This window comes from Diadema antillarum, unplaced genomic scaffold (assembly GCF_040938485.1).
Source record: "Diadema antillarum isolate AM-2024a unplaced genomic scaffold, OU_Dant_1.0 seq00001489_RagTag, whole genome shotgun sequence".
Lineage (NCBI taxonomy): Eukaryota > Metazoa > Echinodermata > Echinoidea > Diadematoida > Diadematidae > Diadema > Diadema antillarum.
Genome location: NW_027272228.1, coordinates 165672 through 180675, shown reverse-complemented (window position 1 = coordinate 180675; position 15004 = coordinate 165672). Strand labels below are relative to the sequence as shown.

General features: G+C 38.6%; 2 protein-coding genes across 2 annotated transcripts in view; both read left to right on the top strand.

The window, feature by feature from the left end:
• Positions 1–15004, top strand: part of LOC139710007 (uncharacterized) — a 230010-nt gene that overhangs the window by 93079 nt on the left and 121927 nt on the right. The gene's annotated exons all lie outside the window — the stretch shown is intronic.
• LOC139710009 (uncharacterized) lies at positions 2297–5252 on the top strand. Its single transcript, XM_071621961.1, has 3 exons — positions 2297–2588; positions 2790–3213; positions 3771–5252. Exons 1-3 carry the CDS (start codon positions 2297–2299, stop codon positions 4711–4713), a joined length of 1659 nt encoding a protein of 552 aa, XP_071478062.1. The 3' UTR covers positions 4714–5252.

Genomic DNA, 15004 nt, shown 5'->3' with positions numbered 1-15004 from the left:
CGGTAGTATGACGTCATGTTGCCGTTTGAGACCCAGGGATTTATTGATGAGCATAACGAGTTTAAAGACAATTAGGTTATAACAATTACATAAGTATAATTTTATTTCAAAACATATAACTTATATATTTTTTTTTGCAATTGCTAATATCCCCATGATAACAAAATTAACAAAATTTTCCATAAAAGTTGTACATTGTAACGACGTTCTGTTGTTTGACAACTTCCAGTAGAATCCACCGGTTTCTATTGGTTTCTGCAGGCACTCGGTTGGTTTCTACTGGTTTGACTTGTTAGAAGTATTTTGACACCCCATTTTAAACCTGTAGAATCTACTGATTTCTGTCGGTTTCTACTGGTATTACTTCACAATTTTACAACCCTCTTCAAAGCAGTAGACTCCACAGGTACTCGTTGGTTTCCGCTGGTTTGACTTGATATTTTTACAGATCCCATTTCAAGCCAGTGGAATCTACTGATTTCTGTCGGTTTCTACTGGTATAACTCCACACTTCTACAACTCTCTTCAAACCAGTAGACTATCTACAGGTACCTGTTGGTTTCTACTGGTTTGACTTGTTTGTTTTTACATGTATAGGAGATGAATGGTTTGTACTGGTTACCACTGGTTGAACATGATATTTCGACACCTCATTTTAAGCTAGTGGAATCTACTGGTTTCTGTCAGTTTCTACTGGTATAACTTCACACTTCTACTAATTCTCTTCAAACCAGTAGACTATCTACAGGTACCTGTTGGTTTCTACTGGTTCGACTTATTTGTTTTTCCATGTATAGGAGATTGACTGGTTTGTACTGGTTACCACTGGTTTGACTTAATATTTTGACACCCCATTTCAAGCCAGTGGAAACTACTGGTTTCTGTCGGTTTCTACTGGTATAACTTCACACTTCTACAACCCTCTTCAAACCAGTAGACTATCTACAGGTACCTGCTGGTTTCTACTGGTTTGACTTATTTGTTTTTACATGTATAGGAGATTGACTGGTTTGTACTGGTTACCACTGGTTTGACTTAATATTTTGACACCCTATTTCAAGCCAGTGGAATCTACTGGTTTCTGTCGGTTTCTACTGGTATAACTTCACACTTCTACAACCCTCTTCAAACCAGTAGACTATCTACAGGTACCTGTTGGTTTCTACTGGTTTGACTTATTTGTTTTACATGTGATAGGAGATTGACTGGTTTGTACTGGTTACCACTGGTTTGACTTAATATTTTGACACCCCATTTCAAGCCAGTGGAAACTACTGGTTTCTGTCGGTTTCTACTGGTATAACTTCAAACTTCTACAACCCTCTTCAAACCAGTACGGTATACTATCTACAGGTACCTGTTGGTTTCTACTGGTTTGACTTATTTGTTTTTAATTACATGTATAGGAGATTGACTGGTTTGTACTGGTTACCACTGGTTTGACTTAATATTTTGACACCCCATTTCAAGCCAGTGGAATCTACTGGTTTCTGTCGGTTTCTACTGGTATAACTTCACACTTCAGAGTCTACAACCCTCTTCAAACCAGTAGACTTTTACAGGTACCTGTTGGTTTCTACTGGTTTGACTTATTTGTTTCTACATGTGTAGGAGATTGACTGGTTTGTACTGGTTACCACTGGTGTGACTTGATATTTCGACACCCCCATTTTAAGCCAGTAGAATATTCTGGTTTCTATTGGTTTATGCTGGTATTACTTCATCACAATTGTATGACCCTCTTCCAGCCATTACTACTGGTACCTGTTGGTTTCTACTGGTTTGATTTAATTCTTGTTTATACATGCAGAAAAGTGACTGGTGTGTACTGGTTCATACTGGTTTTCCATTCTTTTAAAGCCATCTTCAAACCAGTAGGCTGCACGGGTACCTGTTGGTTTTTACTGGTTGACAAGTAATGTCTTAACATGTATTAAAAAAATGCTGGTTTGTATTGGTTTCTACTGGTCTGACTTGTCTTTTTTCAACCCAGTTTTGAAACCAGTCGACTCTTCTGGTTTGTACTGTTCTCTACAGGTTTCCCTCTCCACTTGAAACCATTAAACAGTACTGATTTCTTCTGGATTCTACTGGTCTAACTTTGAATTTAACACTCCATTTGAAAACCAGTAGACTCTACTGGTTTTTATTGTTTGTTCTGGTCTTTTGACCAGTTGAATCTAATGGTCTCTATGGGAATCCTACTGGAACCCTCTGGAAATTCCCATAGAAACCACTCAAATCCGGAAACCATTAGAAACCAGTAGAAGGTCTCTACTGGTTTCTACTGGTTTCTATGGGAATTTCGACCTGGGGAAGAAAGGTCGACATTAGCTGGCTGGATATTAGTCCGAAGCGCCATAAGCCACGTGAGCCGCGTACGAAAAGAGACCGGCCTGGTCGTATAGCCCTTCACAAAGAATTCCCTGCGGTTATAGAAGCATCAGCATCTTTCATCGAGAGCAACGGGTTCAAGGCTCACCGTCGCAGACAGAATGAGATCGGTACCTGCGGCACCTCTGTACCGCAACTGCGAAATCATCTCCTCGCGACAATCCCAGGCTTGAAGGAAGCTCATCCCAAACTCTGTAAGTGTGCCTGTTCCTAGTGAGACTTCTGACTTGTATAGTGATAATATGCCATGTCATTGATTCAATACCATGTAGTACCTCATAAATGAAGATAAAATATCAGTAATTCAGTAAAAGGTAAAAATGTAATTGCTTTTTCATATTACATATATATTATATGTCAACTAAATGTTATTTTTCATGTTTGTCTCTCTTCAGGTCGTCGAACTATCGCCCGGATGATGCAGCCTCCGAACAAGGGCACCCGTTCAGCGGCATCGTACAAGGGGCTCATCCAAGCTCGCGTTCCAAGAAAAGACAACTCGGCCCGAAAACCTAACGACAACAGCCACTTCTGTTCAACGCGCGTGCGCTACACCCTAGAGATGGCAGCGAAACTTGGACAGAGAGCACTTCTGTATTCTGCGGACAATAAGAACAAAGTCAGAGTAGGCGACGAAACCTTGGCCGTCGACAGGCGCATAGAGATCAACCGCCTCTTCCCGACGACCGACTGTCCAGTGTACAACGATCACGACTTCCCAAACCCCGGGTACCTGATAACGCCAGCAGGATACTTGGAGCTGGAACCACACCAAGTACCGGTGACAACGAAGGACCATCTTGGGCGAGATCGATTCAAGTAAGTTAAATTTTACAGAATACTTTGTAATACATTTAAAATGTCACACAGCTAGCAAAAGTAACTGAATTTTTCAATTGTAGTCAAGGATGGATGATGGAATTGAATTAACTATTGTTTGAAACGAAAACAAAATGCGTTCTTCATCGTATGATACGTTGTATCTTCGCCAATACATGTATTTCTGATTTGAACATGATCTCGTGACCTACATGATGCAAAATGCGTGCAACAGTGTCTAATCTATTTCATGTGGAACATGTAAAAAAGCCCTACAAACGCTATAATGAAATTGCTTGTGTGTATTTTTGCTATTGATCTTCTCGTTCAAACATTATTGTTATTATCGATAATGTGCATACACCCCTAAAGGCATTTTCTTCAGAATATGGGAGAAGGGTGCTCCTTCTTGGCGGGGTATAATGTATGCATATATTTATATTGATATTATTGATGAGATATATGCTACATGTACATGAACTTTTTTTAATGTCAATTCTACTTTTTTCAATAACTTTTCTTTCCTCTTTTCCTCTCATTATGTTTGCGCCTTACAGAATGCCTGAAAAGAGCAGAGCTACAGTCATCCTACGAAGCCCCCACTCTGCGAACAACGTTGCATCGCATATGAGCGACATGGCACGCCACCTGAGGGTCGCCGACCAAGTTGCCAGCGGGAAGCGGGCTCTTGTTCTCCTCGTGGACGGCGGCCCGGATTTCAACCCGAATCACGCAGTCAACCAGTTTTTCTACTCCCGCTTTTTTCACCACATGAACCTGGACGCCATGGTAGTGACTTCATACGCATCGGGTGACTCGGCTCTGAACCCAGTAGAGCACGTTTGGGCGCCATGTACTCGCGCTCTGACGGGAGTTTACTTGCCAGCAACGCTGCCGGGAGAGACATGTCCCCCACATCGCCAGAGGCTGTCAGCGGAAGAAAAACTCGCGAAAGAGAATGCGGTTTTCGATGCAGCAATGTCGCGAATCAAGGACAGCTACTGGAGGAATGTGCAGTTTACTGGGAAGGACATCACTGTGGTGGTAGAGCCCAGTGGAGCACCACCGCAACCCTATGGCGAGGACTTTGCCACAGTGAAAGAAGTCATCAACGGCTCGGGGAGGCGGCTTCGACAAAGTGACCTATCTCACGAGTACTCTTTTATGGCGCAGCATATGGACAAGAGGATAGGCATGGTGATCTTCACCAAGTGTGATGAACGAAACTGTGAGCATTGCCGGAACAACCCCCCTCTACTCTCTTCGGATGACATGCAACTCCTGCGTAATTTCCCTACGCCGAAGCCATCAGAGGACTTCCCGGGACACTTCGCTACGTTTCTCGAGGTCATTGCCACCCCCAACTCCGCTGCTCCTTGTGAACATATGCCTCAGTTCCAGATGAAAGGACTTGGAAGATGCCAACGCGATGGATGCCGGTATGTGTTTACTAGCCAGAAGGACATGGGGGATCATCGACAGAAGGTGCACAGGGAGTAACATTAGACGTCAAACTATTACTGGTACTGAATCATAAATGGCAATCGCGTGGCAGCGATCATTAAGGGCCATCGAAAAGTTAGATAAAAGATGACATAGTTGCAATGACTCGTCTAAATCTTATTTGTATTTCACAAGTCATTACTTATTTCGGTGTAATCGCAGTGCAATCGTCAGGTTGTCAGATCTTGAAGGGGCATCAAGCCTTTTGATTTACTACATGATGGAAATAAAATACTTGTAATATCAGCCTTCGTTTTCATTCATAGTTGAATAACTGCAAGTTTAGGAATTCCAGGTTTAATTATGATGTTGCTTTGAACTAAAAATACCAATGCCAATGATCATCTATGCACTGCGTTGATAACTCTTCGTCAACAATTTTGCATGTACTACGTATACAAAATGCATCCCTGCATAATTTGATCAATACATATGACTTAAATATGACTTATAATTCAGTGTAATGTATTAGTATCACTTTATGATGGCCAACTTTTTGCCATACCAGTGTAAGATATACCGGAATAAAGAAGATTAAAGACTTGAAAATGCTGAATGCTCTTATTTTTCTGATAGTGATACTTCTCTGTATCTATGTACGTATTATATATATAAGTATTATATTATATATATATATATATATATATATACAATGTATATATATAATACATATATATATATATATGTACAGAGAGAGAGAGAGAGAGAGAGAGCGGGAAGGGGCCTCGACTGTGTACACAACCAGTGTAGCTCCTTCATTATTATTCAGTGCGAGAATGCTCTTCTTCTCGCACGATATATACGTATACATAATTATAGCTGTGTGTGTGTGTATGTGTGTGTGCGTGTTTGGACGACATATAGATTATGTGTAGCGTAAAGTGACCGTGATGAGCATACCTGTTTTAGAGGGAGGATGAACTTTTATAGAAACGGGCAGTTTCTATCTTGCTTCATGAAACACCGATAAGCACAACGCAAGCTGTAATGGTTATTGGTCAACAATAACAGTTCGATGAGGGTCAGGTATGAATGCAATGAATAGGGTCCTACAGTGAACACGAGATTACGCGTATTGACGACAGTGAAAGTTGCTAGTATTCGAGTTTTTGTACATTTCCACACTCAAAAATGCAAGGACATTAAAACATCATTAGTGGCAAAATTACCGTTCGGGGACATTCACAACTCAAAAATGCTCTCACACACACACACACACACACACACACACACATATTGGATATTTTATGCGAACTGATGGCCAAAAGCTACATAAAACACAGGTAAACACTAATTTTAGTTTTGCGTATACACTTCACATTTCGCCGTACGATTTAATGGGAGGTGTAGACCTGGGACGGAATAAAAGGCAGTTTCACAATTTGGATGTGACTTTTTTTTTCTTTTCCGAAATGCTTATTAATGCGGACCTGCGAAATACAAAACATAAACAAAAACAGAAACAAAAACGATAGGCTATAGCGTAATACCTATGGAAGGCTATAGCGTAAAACATATGGAAGCCTGCATAGTGGGCTAAACCACTGAACGCCTGCGCGATGAAAATATCCTAACAAGCAAGGAGAATTAACACGTTCATTCTTTGATTTTTGGTATAATATACGTTGAATTTTCATTAACTAACAGTTTTCCAGTTCGAAGAACTGTGCTTCCGCAGATCTCGTGAAATTGTTCTGCCTCACCCAATTATAGCAAACGGCACATTCACATCGAGGTGTAGAAAATAAACTGCAGTCAGAGATTACCTGAAAAAAATTGAGGTATTCGTGATCCTTGATAGGAAAATGAGATAGACGAGTGCATAAAGAAATAGATTGCCTGTAGAAATATAATATTTTCTTTTACGGAAAGTCGGAATATCGCTCTGTTTATAAGATTATACTTTACAATAGGCATGAGATGTTTTCCCTAGATCTTAACAGAATATTTAACTTAAAAAAAAAAAACATGAGTAAAACGTGTCCCAACGTTTGTTTTGTTTTTTTTTTTCTGAAACAGGTTTTTCGGTTACAGTTTTTTCCCCAACCTTCGTCATGACGTTGCGTTTTCTCTTCTATTGTTCTTGCTCGATTAAGATTCCGCCTCCGTTGCTAGGTCGTTTGCTATTGAACCATTGCTCTTGCTCTTGACCCCGTTAAAGACAAAAAGCATGGTGCGCACGGCGTTGGCGGCGAGGGCTTTTATAGAGTTGCGCAATACTGGTGAGCTGACCAGCTGTGGCTCGGTGCGTTTGAAATAATACACGCACCACAACATGAAATGGAGATTGATGTGACGCACAAATACACAAATAGTAGATACAACGCACAATCACGCCGAAAATATACTTTAAAGTTTATAACTGAGCTTATAAACTGCATGATGTATCGAACTTGCAACCTCTCCGCGTGTGTATTTTTACAGCGGTTACTGGCCTCGTTGTAATAAAATTCATTCAAATAATAATCATCACTGTTCCGTGGTATATTGTGACGGGTTATTCAAAGTTCATCTTTGGAGATAAAAGAAGTTGTTTAATTTCGTTTACGAAAAGACGACAATTCGTGTAGTAATTCACTAATTCCTCCGTACTGTGTAATTTTCTAGTTCAATGACTCATCGTCCTGCTATATAGGATGGCTGGGTCAAGCCAGCTGGAGGAGAAATCGGAAAACAAACAATAATTTCCATCTTAAGCGCGTGTTCTGCTCTTAGGATAGTTTAACCCTTGTTATCTGAGCATTTTTAGAAGCAGGACCTATTTGATAAAGAGAAAGAAAGTTGTCTGGCTCCGCAAAGTGTACTTCATTTTTTTTTTTTTTTTTTTTTGTAATCAGAATGTTGGAAGGATAGCAGCTGTTTGTCATGTAGAACGTGTGCTGACAGTGGAGAGGTCAAGTCTTCAAAACAAAACAAAAATGTATCAATAACTTTGCGAAATATCAGCGATTATTGCTCACTGAAAGGTGCATTCTGAATGAAAGAACTCGGACCACGCTGTTCATGCCTTGTATCCGAGTAAACCACGCGCAACAAAGCCTTGAACCAGGAAGGTGGGAAATCCCACCTCTCAGCTTGAACAATGAAAGGTGAGCTTCCTGCAGCTCTCAGGGGGTGCATGAATCAAAAACAACCACAACTCTCTCTTCGCCATTGATAGCAGAAATCATTGACGTAATTTGAAAGTTTAAGGGTGATCACGAATCAGTTCTTCCCTTTCCAGGTTTTCATAATTATATATCATACAGAACTTATAATCGTTTAACATAGGGAAGGCGGGAATACACCCTTATCGCATTCTGGATCTGATAACATACAGAATGATACACTTTGCTTTTCTTTTCTTTCTCCTCGACCACGACTAAGGTAATTCGAAAAATAAAGGAAACAAACGAACAGTTCCATATTACAGCGTGTACAGAATGTGCGCGTTTCATGTATGTATGGGTCATTTCTTGATAGTAGGCATTTCCCGTGATTTTTATAGCGTTTCCAAAAACATTGTAAGCAACTTTAGCGCAAACCCGACAAAATATTCATCGAGGAGGGAAGGGAACACAATAATAATAATAATAATGATAATAATAATAATTATAATGATAATAATAATAATAATAATAATAATAATAATAATAATAATAATAATAATAATAAAAATAATAATGATAATAATAATAAAGATAATAATTAGAAGAGGAAGAATAAAAAGAATCTTTCTCGCATTTCACTGTATTTGGTAATACTTGGTTGCACTTTTGTGCGTTTTTTTTATTCATACAAACGGAAAATGAAAGGCAAATGGATGTAATTAAATGCTAACACATAACGCATTCAATATGTTTTGGAAATACAAAATAATGTTTTAGTATACTGTTTGACACTTTGAATTTGCGAGTCTTTTAATTATAAAGGTTATTATAATATCAAGCATTTCATTTAAGAGGTCACCTGTCCGTTATCTCATTTTGACCACGAAAATACGACGACTGTTAAAATCAATATAGTGCATAATATTGGTAGACTTCATCGTATTGTCTCTTGCAAGTATACGAAATGGACACAATTATTGGGCCTAGAAGCAATTATAGGACAATCGGGAATGAGGGTATTTCTAAACCTCCCTCTCTTATTTTGAGGAAAACTCGTGTCCTTGCCTGAATTTTAGCTTCTTCTTTTTCAAGCACGCAAAAAAAAATGTTTGAATGGCATACATTTAATCATTAAAAAAGTGAGACACATCCTTATAGATAAACACATGAGTACTGAGACATAGTGCGAAACAGAAACAGGCCTTTTATCACTCTTGACAATGTATTACATCGATATAAAGCCCTTTTTGCGGGGTGGTTACAATTAATTTACCAATAACAGAACCGGGAAAAGAGGTGGCGGAGTAGGTTTTTATGTTTCACAAACTCTGAATTGTCAATTGTTACATGAATACAGCATTACCTCAGAATGTATAGAGTGTATTTTTGTGGAGGTTATAACTCCGAACAAAGGTAACATCATACTGGGGGAAATTTATAGACCCCCGCATTCTAACCCGACTGAGTTTATTGGGTTGCTTCATGATCTCCTCTCTGATAAATATTTTGATAACAAGACATGCATTATCATGGGAGACTTTAATATAAATCTCCTTAGTTATAATGATACTACAGTCTGTCAAGATTTCCTCAACCTTATGTTGTCCAAATCCTTCATTCCTTTTATAAGAAAACCTACTCGAATTTCCGATGTCACTTCAACTCTTATCGATAATATATTTATTAATAATTTATCTCTTGATGTCACATCTGGCATTGTAGTCTCTGACATTTCTGATCACTTCCCGATTTATACCCTTGTACCTCAGTTTACAGCAAGAAAAACTCCAACATCTAACCATGGTATTCGTGACATGTCTGAACGCAATTTAAATAGGCTCAGGGAGGGATTTGGGTCCGTTGACTGGTCTCCTGTCTACAACGCAGGAAATGTAAACTCATCCTTTGAGGTTTTTATGAAAATTTTGATAGAAACTTGTGATAATCATATACCTTTGTTAAAACGCTCTAAATCTAATTATAAAAGAATACCAAGACAGCCTTGGATCACGAAATCTCTTCTTAGGTCTATTAATAAGAAAAACAGATTATTTTGTAGATACCGTAAATCCCCAAATGTTTCAACTAAATCTCGTTATGTTTGTTATCGAAATACCCTGACCTCTACGTTACGCTTAGCTAAGCAACAGTATTTTTACCGACAGTTCGATAGATGCAAATCTGATATACAGAGTACGTGGAAGGTGATTAATACAGCTTTAAAATCCAGCACTAAGGCGAATTCTCCAAATCGTATTCTGAAAGAGGGTCGCCTGATAGACAATCCAGAGGAGATGGCAGATGCATTCAATGACTTCTTCGTTAACCTTGGGCCAGATCTTGCCAAGAAAATACCTCGCTCCGGGACACCTTTTCATTCGTTTCTAAGGGATAGGAATGCACACACTTTGTTTTTTGTTCCCATTGTTGAGGAAGAAATTAAAGAAATTGTTCGCAAACTAAATAACAAGAAAAGTACAGGTGATGACGGAATTTCAGTTTTTCTGTTAAAAAACATAATAACTGAAATAATTACTCCCCTTACTTATATTTTTAATCAATCTTTGTCGACTGGAAAGGTCCCTGAAAAGATGAAAATTGCTAGAGTCGTTCCCATATTCAAAAAGGGTGCTGAAGAATCGGTTAGCAATTATCGTCCAATATCTCTTTTAACTTCAATTTCAAAAATCTTAGAAAAGCTTGTTCACAAACGAACTCTTAGATTCCTTATCAACTGCAATATTCTTTCGAATTATCAGTTTGGTTTCAGAAAACAGTATAGCACAACCCACGCTTTGTTAGCTTTCATTGATAAAGTAGCACATGCTTTAGACGACGCTTCCCATACTATAGGTGTTTTTCTCGACTTCTCGAAAGCGTTTGATACGATAGACCATGATATTTTGCTTTATAAGTTAAGCCATTACGGCATTCGTGGGACAGCTCAAGATTGGTTTAAAGACTACCTTACTAATAGAAAGCAATATGTTTATGTAAATGGATATGAGTCTCTTTTGAAAACAACTTCTTGTGGTGTCCCTCAGGGTTCCCTACTTGGCCCGTTATTATTTATCCTGTACATAAACGACCTCCAAAATTCGTCCCAGATTCTTTCTTTCATATGCTTTGCTGACGACACAAATTTATTTCTTTCACATCGTAACTCAAACACGCTTATACATATGTTAAACAATGAACTGAAACTTGTTCAGTCCTGGATCCACGCAAATAAGTTGTCACTAAATATTGATAAGACGCATTATATGCTTTTCAGCAATTCTCTGAACTCTGTTTCTGATTATGTTAAGATCAATGGTATCAATTTAAACCAGGTAGATAGTATCAAGTTTCTGGGACTTTACATTGATAGTGATCTATCCTGGAAAACCCATATTAACTATTTAAGTAAAATTTTGTCCAGAAACATTGGAATTTTAAACAAGCTGAAATATAATTTCCCCATACATATATTACAAATTATATATTCAACAATGATTTCCCCTTACCTCAACTATGGAATTCTAGCATGGGGTAATTCGTCCAAATTTTTACTTGATTCGCTATTCCTTCTTCAAAAACGCGCCATCAGAATTATCAATAACGCCGGATATTTATCTCATACAAATGAATTTTTTCACAAGAATAAAATTCTGAAATTGATTGATTTGTTTGATTACAATCTAGGTATTTTCATGTATAAGTACTCAACGAATGATCTTCCTGATGTTTTTCTTCACATGTTCAAAAGAAACTACTCAGTTCACAATTATCCCACCCGCCAACGGGACGCTTATCACCTTCCACGTACTCGCACAATTTTCGCGATGAAAACAATTATGTATGCGGGACCGAAATACTGGAATGACCTCCCCCCTGAACTCAAAGGTTGTTTATCAGTATCATCCTTCAAATGCAAATTAAGACAGTATTTATTGAATAATTACGCTACATCAGCTCATTGAAATTCTGTTTTGTGCTGTCCAGGACTATCCCGTTATACTGTACTCCAGGGTTGTTGTCATGTAAAACCAGACTTTAAGAGCCCAGCTGTTTGCGCCCTTAAATTCTATCACTGTGTTTATGTATATTTTTCCTTCTTTAAAGATAGCTGGGACGAGGAAACAGCTGGTATTTCACATTCTCACTGCACTGCAACTGGTTGTTCGATGTCTTTTTTAATGGATTTGCAGGTGCATGTGTTCCCTTCTTAATACACGCAATGTACACATTTCTAATACTGTCTGAATGATATCATTGTTATTATAACTATGAATTATTGTGAAGGTACGCTATCAGTCACACACTGAAATACCGTTTTCTGTGTTGAAGGTTTGTTAAGAAATGAGGTTCGTTTCTGATGGTTCGTTTATCCAAAAGTTAGAACAGAAGGTAAATTCTATTCCCATTACGTTCGCAAATTCAAAACGACATGAATAAGGCCTACATTTTTTTTCCCCAGTCTATCTAAACGTATGCAGGAAAAAAGCAAATTCAGAATATTCCGGCAATATAGCTGTGACAGAACAGACACAAAAGCGGTCTTTGATGCGTTGTTATAAGTACCCTGAAACATTGTGACCATGTGCATAATTATTTAATGTTTTTTGTTTTTTTTTTCTGTGAAGGCCTACACGCAGAGAGCACGATCTCGACAGGCGACAATCGGTATAATTCACCAAAATGACTTTCTCTGACGATTATGACTTTTGGACCCCCGTCTACAGAATGGGTTCCTCAAGTCCTATTTAGGCATTGGTCCTTGCTAAAAGCATCCTCTTTAGTTTCCATCGACAACATGGGAGGAGAAAAGAAGCAATTAACGCTCTCGGGAAAAGAGACTTTCGTAACGATACGCTCTTCGTGCCTTTTTCTTTTTTTCTGTTTCCTATTGTTTGTGAGTTTAAAACTTGCTTCAAACTACACCGCTACCGACACACAACGCATACCGACTCATTTGTACAGCGGCACGGACACAAAAGCACTGAAGTTTACATTCGGGCTGTCGTATTGGTCAGAATCGTTAATTAAATAGCCCTGTCCTGTGATTGGATAATCATCTTCCACCCACGGTGTCGCCTTGTATGTTAGTGCGTGCCCTAAGCAGGACTGCTATTGTTTCGTCCTGGAAAGGAACATGTTGTAAACTTTAACGTAATTTGATTTTTGAGAGCTGTTTTATCTTTTTGTTTTTTGTTTGTTTTAAATAAAACGGACTGACATCATTATTAATGATAATAATAACAATAATTGCATTTATATGGCGCTTCATACTGACGTTTCTGAGCGCACTTTTGCTACTCATGCAAATAGACTAGAAAGCACAATAACATTAACAAAATCAGCGTTAACAGTAACAAAATAAGAAGAAGGAAAATAAAAGAAAAGAAAACTACATGTGATACAATGGTACAATAATTGATAATTTTGTGCGCCTCCAGAAAAAACAATTACAACTGATTAAACAGGTGAGTTTTGAGAAGAATTTTAAATGATTCAACAGATGAGGCATTCTGAATATAAAGAGGGAGTTATTACAAAGAGTGGGAGCAATGGAAGAGAAGGCTCGGTCACCATAACGGGTTTTTGTACGTGGGCCATGAAGTAATAGGAGAGAGGAAGATGAACGGAGGGGTCTGGTAGAAGAGGAGGAGCGGAGAGAGAATAGGTCTTGAATATATATGAGTGCAAAATTACGTGTGATTTTGTACGTCAGAAGTAGGATCTTGACACTAATACGGGAATGGACTGGAAGCCAATGGAGTGAGCGGAGAACAGGAGATATATGGTCATGTCTCCTACTATTATAGTAGTTTATTTTAATTTTGAAGATTTTTCGAGATGTGGAAATGGGTTGTATTATGTATGCATCATTGAAAGCTTAGAGTCTGTAGAATTCAGATACTGGTGTAACTTAAATTTCATTTTCTGCGACTTGTGACTCATTTCGATAGAGCGCATCACATATTAGGTTGAGTGTCTATGTATATAGCTTATATAGTTGTGACGAGGAAGAAAAAGCTGCTAACAAACGTTGCAATAATCTAGTCACTTTGTCTTTTATTGCTGCCAAGCCTTCGACCCTTCTACAGGTCTTCAGCACCTGTCACATACAAGGTCGAGCCTACTTCATGTCATATAAATATCAAACAACATGAAGGAAATCAAAGAGATTCATAAATCATGTGTATACAGTGCCCGAGATTTGTATAACGTTGTGATGTTGCAGCTTTGAAATAAAGCAAAATTTAGATTCTAGAGACAACCCTTAAAGTCTGTTTAACCCTGTAATAACATTAGTAGCTCAATGAAAATTAACATACTGATAGGATAGATGTATAATTAACAATTAATATTGATGTGATGCACAGATATATTTCATCGTACATTTCATAGTACATCGGAGTTGTTCCCTGACATTATTTCAGACATACGCTGGCCAGACGGCGTGTCATGTCAAAGTCTGTGCCTTTGTTAATTAAGTGCCTAAAGTTTTCCAAACTGTTTATCAACGTGATTGAACGAAAATCGATATGCCATATCTTCAGAATAAAGAGAAGCCAGAGACGTCGCACTAAACAATAGAGACCTTGCGCTGTGAATGGATCTTTGGAAGCAAGGGTAATCAGCACGTTGATTATGAGCATAGTGCCTGGTTGCGTAACAATTGAAAAGGCGTGTGTCAAAGGACAACTTTAATACGCGGCACGTATTGGTCGCTGAAGTCGCGATGCTCATTGGTCATTGAAGTCCGTGGAGTTGTGATTGGCTGATAGTCTGTAATCGAGATCGCGCTTTTCCTGGCTATAATAAGCAAAGTACGATCTGACATGTTTCAGATTTTCAATTCTACTCCGAGCTCGAAACATCGTTACAGCCTTTATAGTGCGTAGTGTTACATTCAGTGCTAGTTCAACATGTCTGGTGCACAAGTTACCGTCGAGTGGTTGGTGTCGAAGTGGAAAGGCGTGAGGGAAACAGTACCGCGAAGCAGAGTCAAACAACTTGGCGATCTCGACATCGGCATGGAGGTCCCAGTCACCTACAAACGAGGACGATTCAGGGCGCGAATTATCGGTCTGCGTAAGTATACCATTTATTCTATGTCGTCCTATTCTTAACTACGTTTCTGATTGCAATTCCCAATGGTAAACGTTAACGCTTTGAATGATGTCAAGAACATGTTGACTATTTCTAACAGT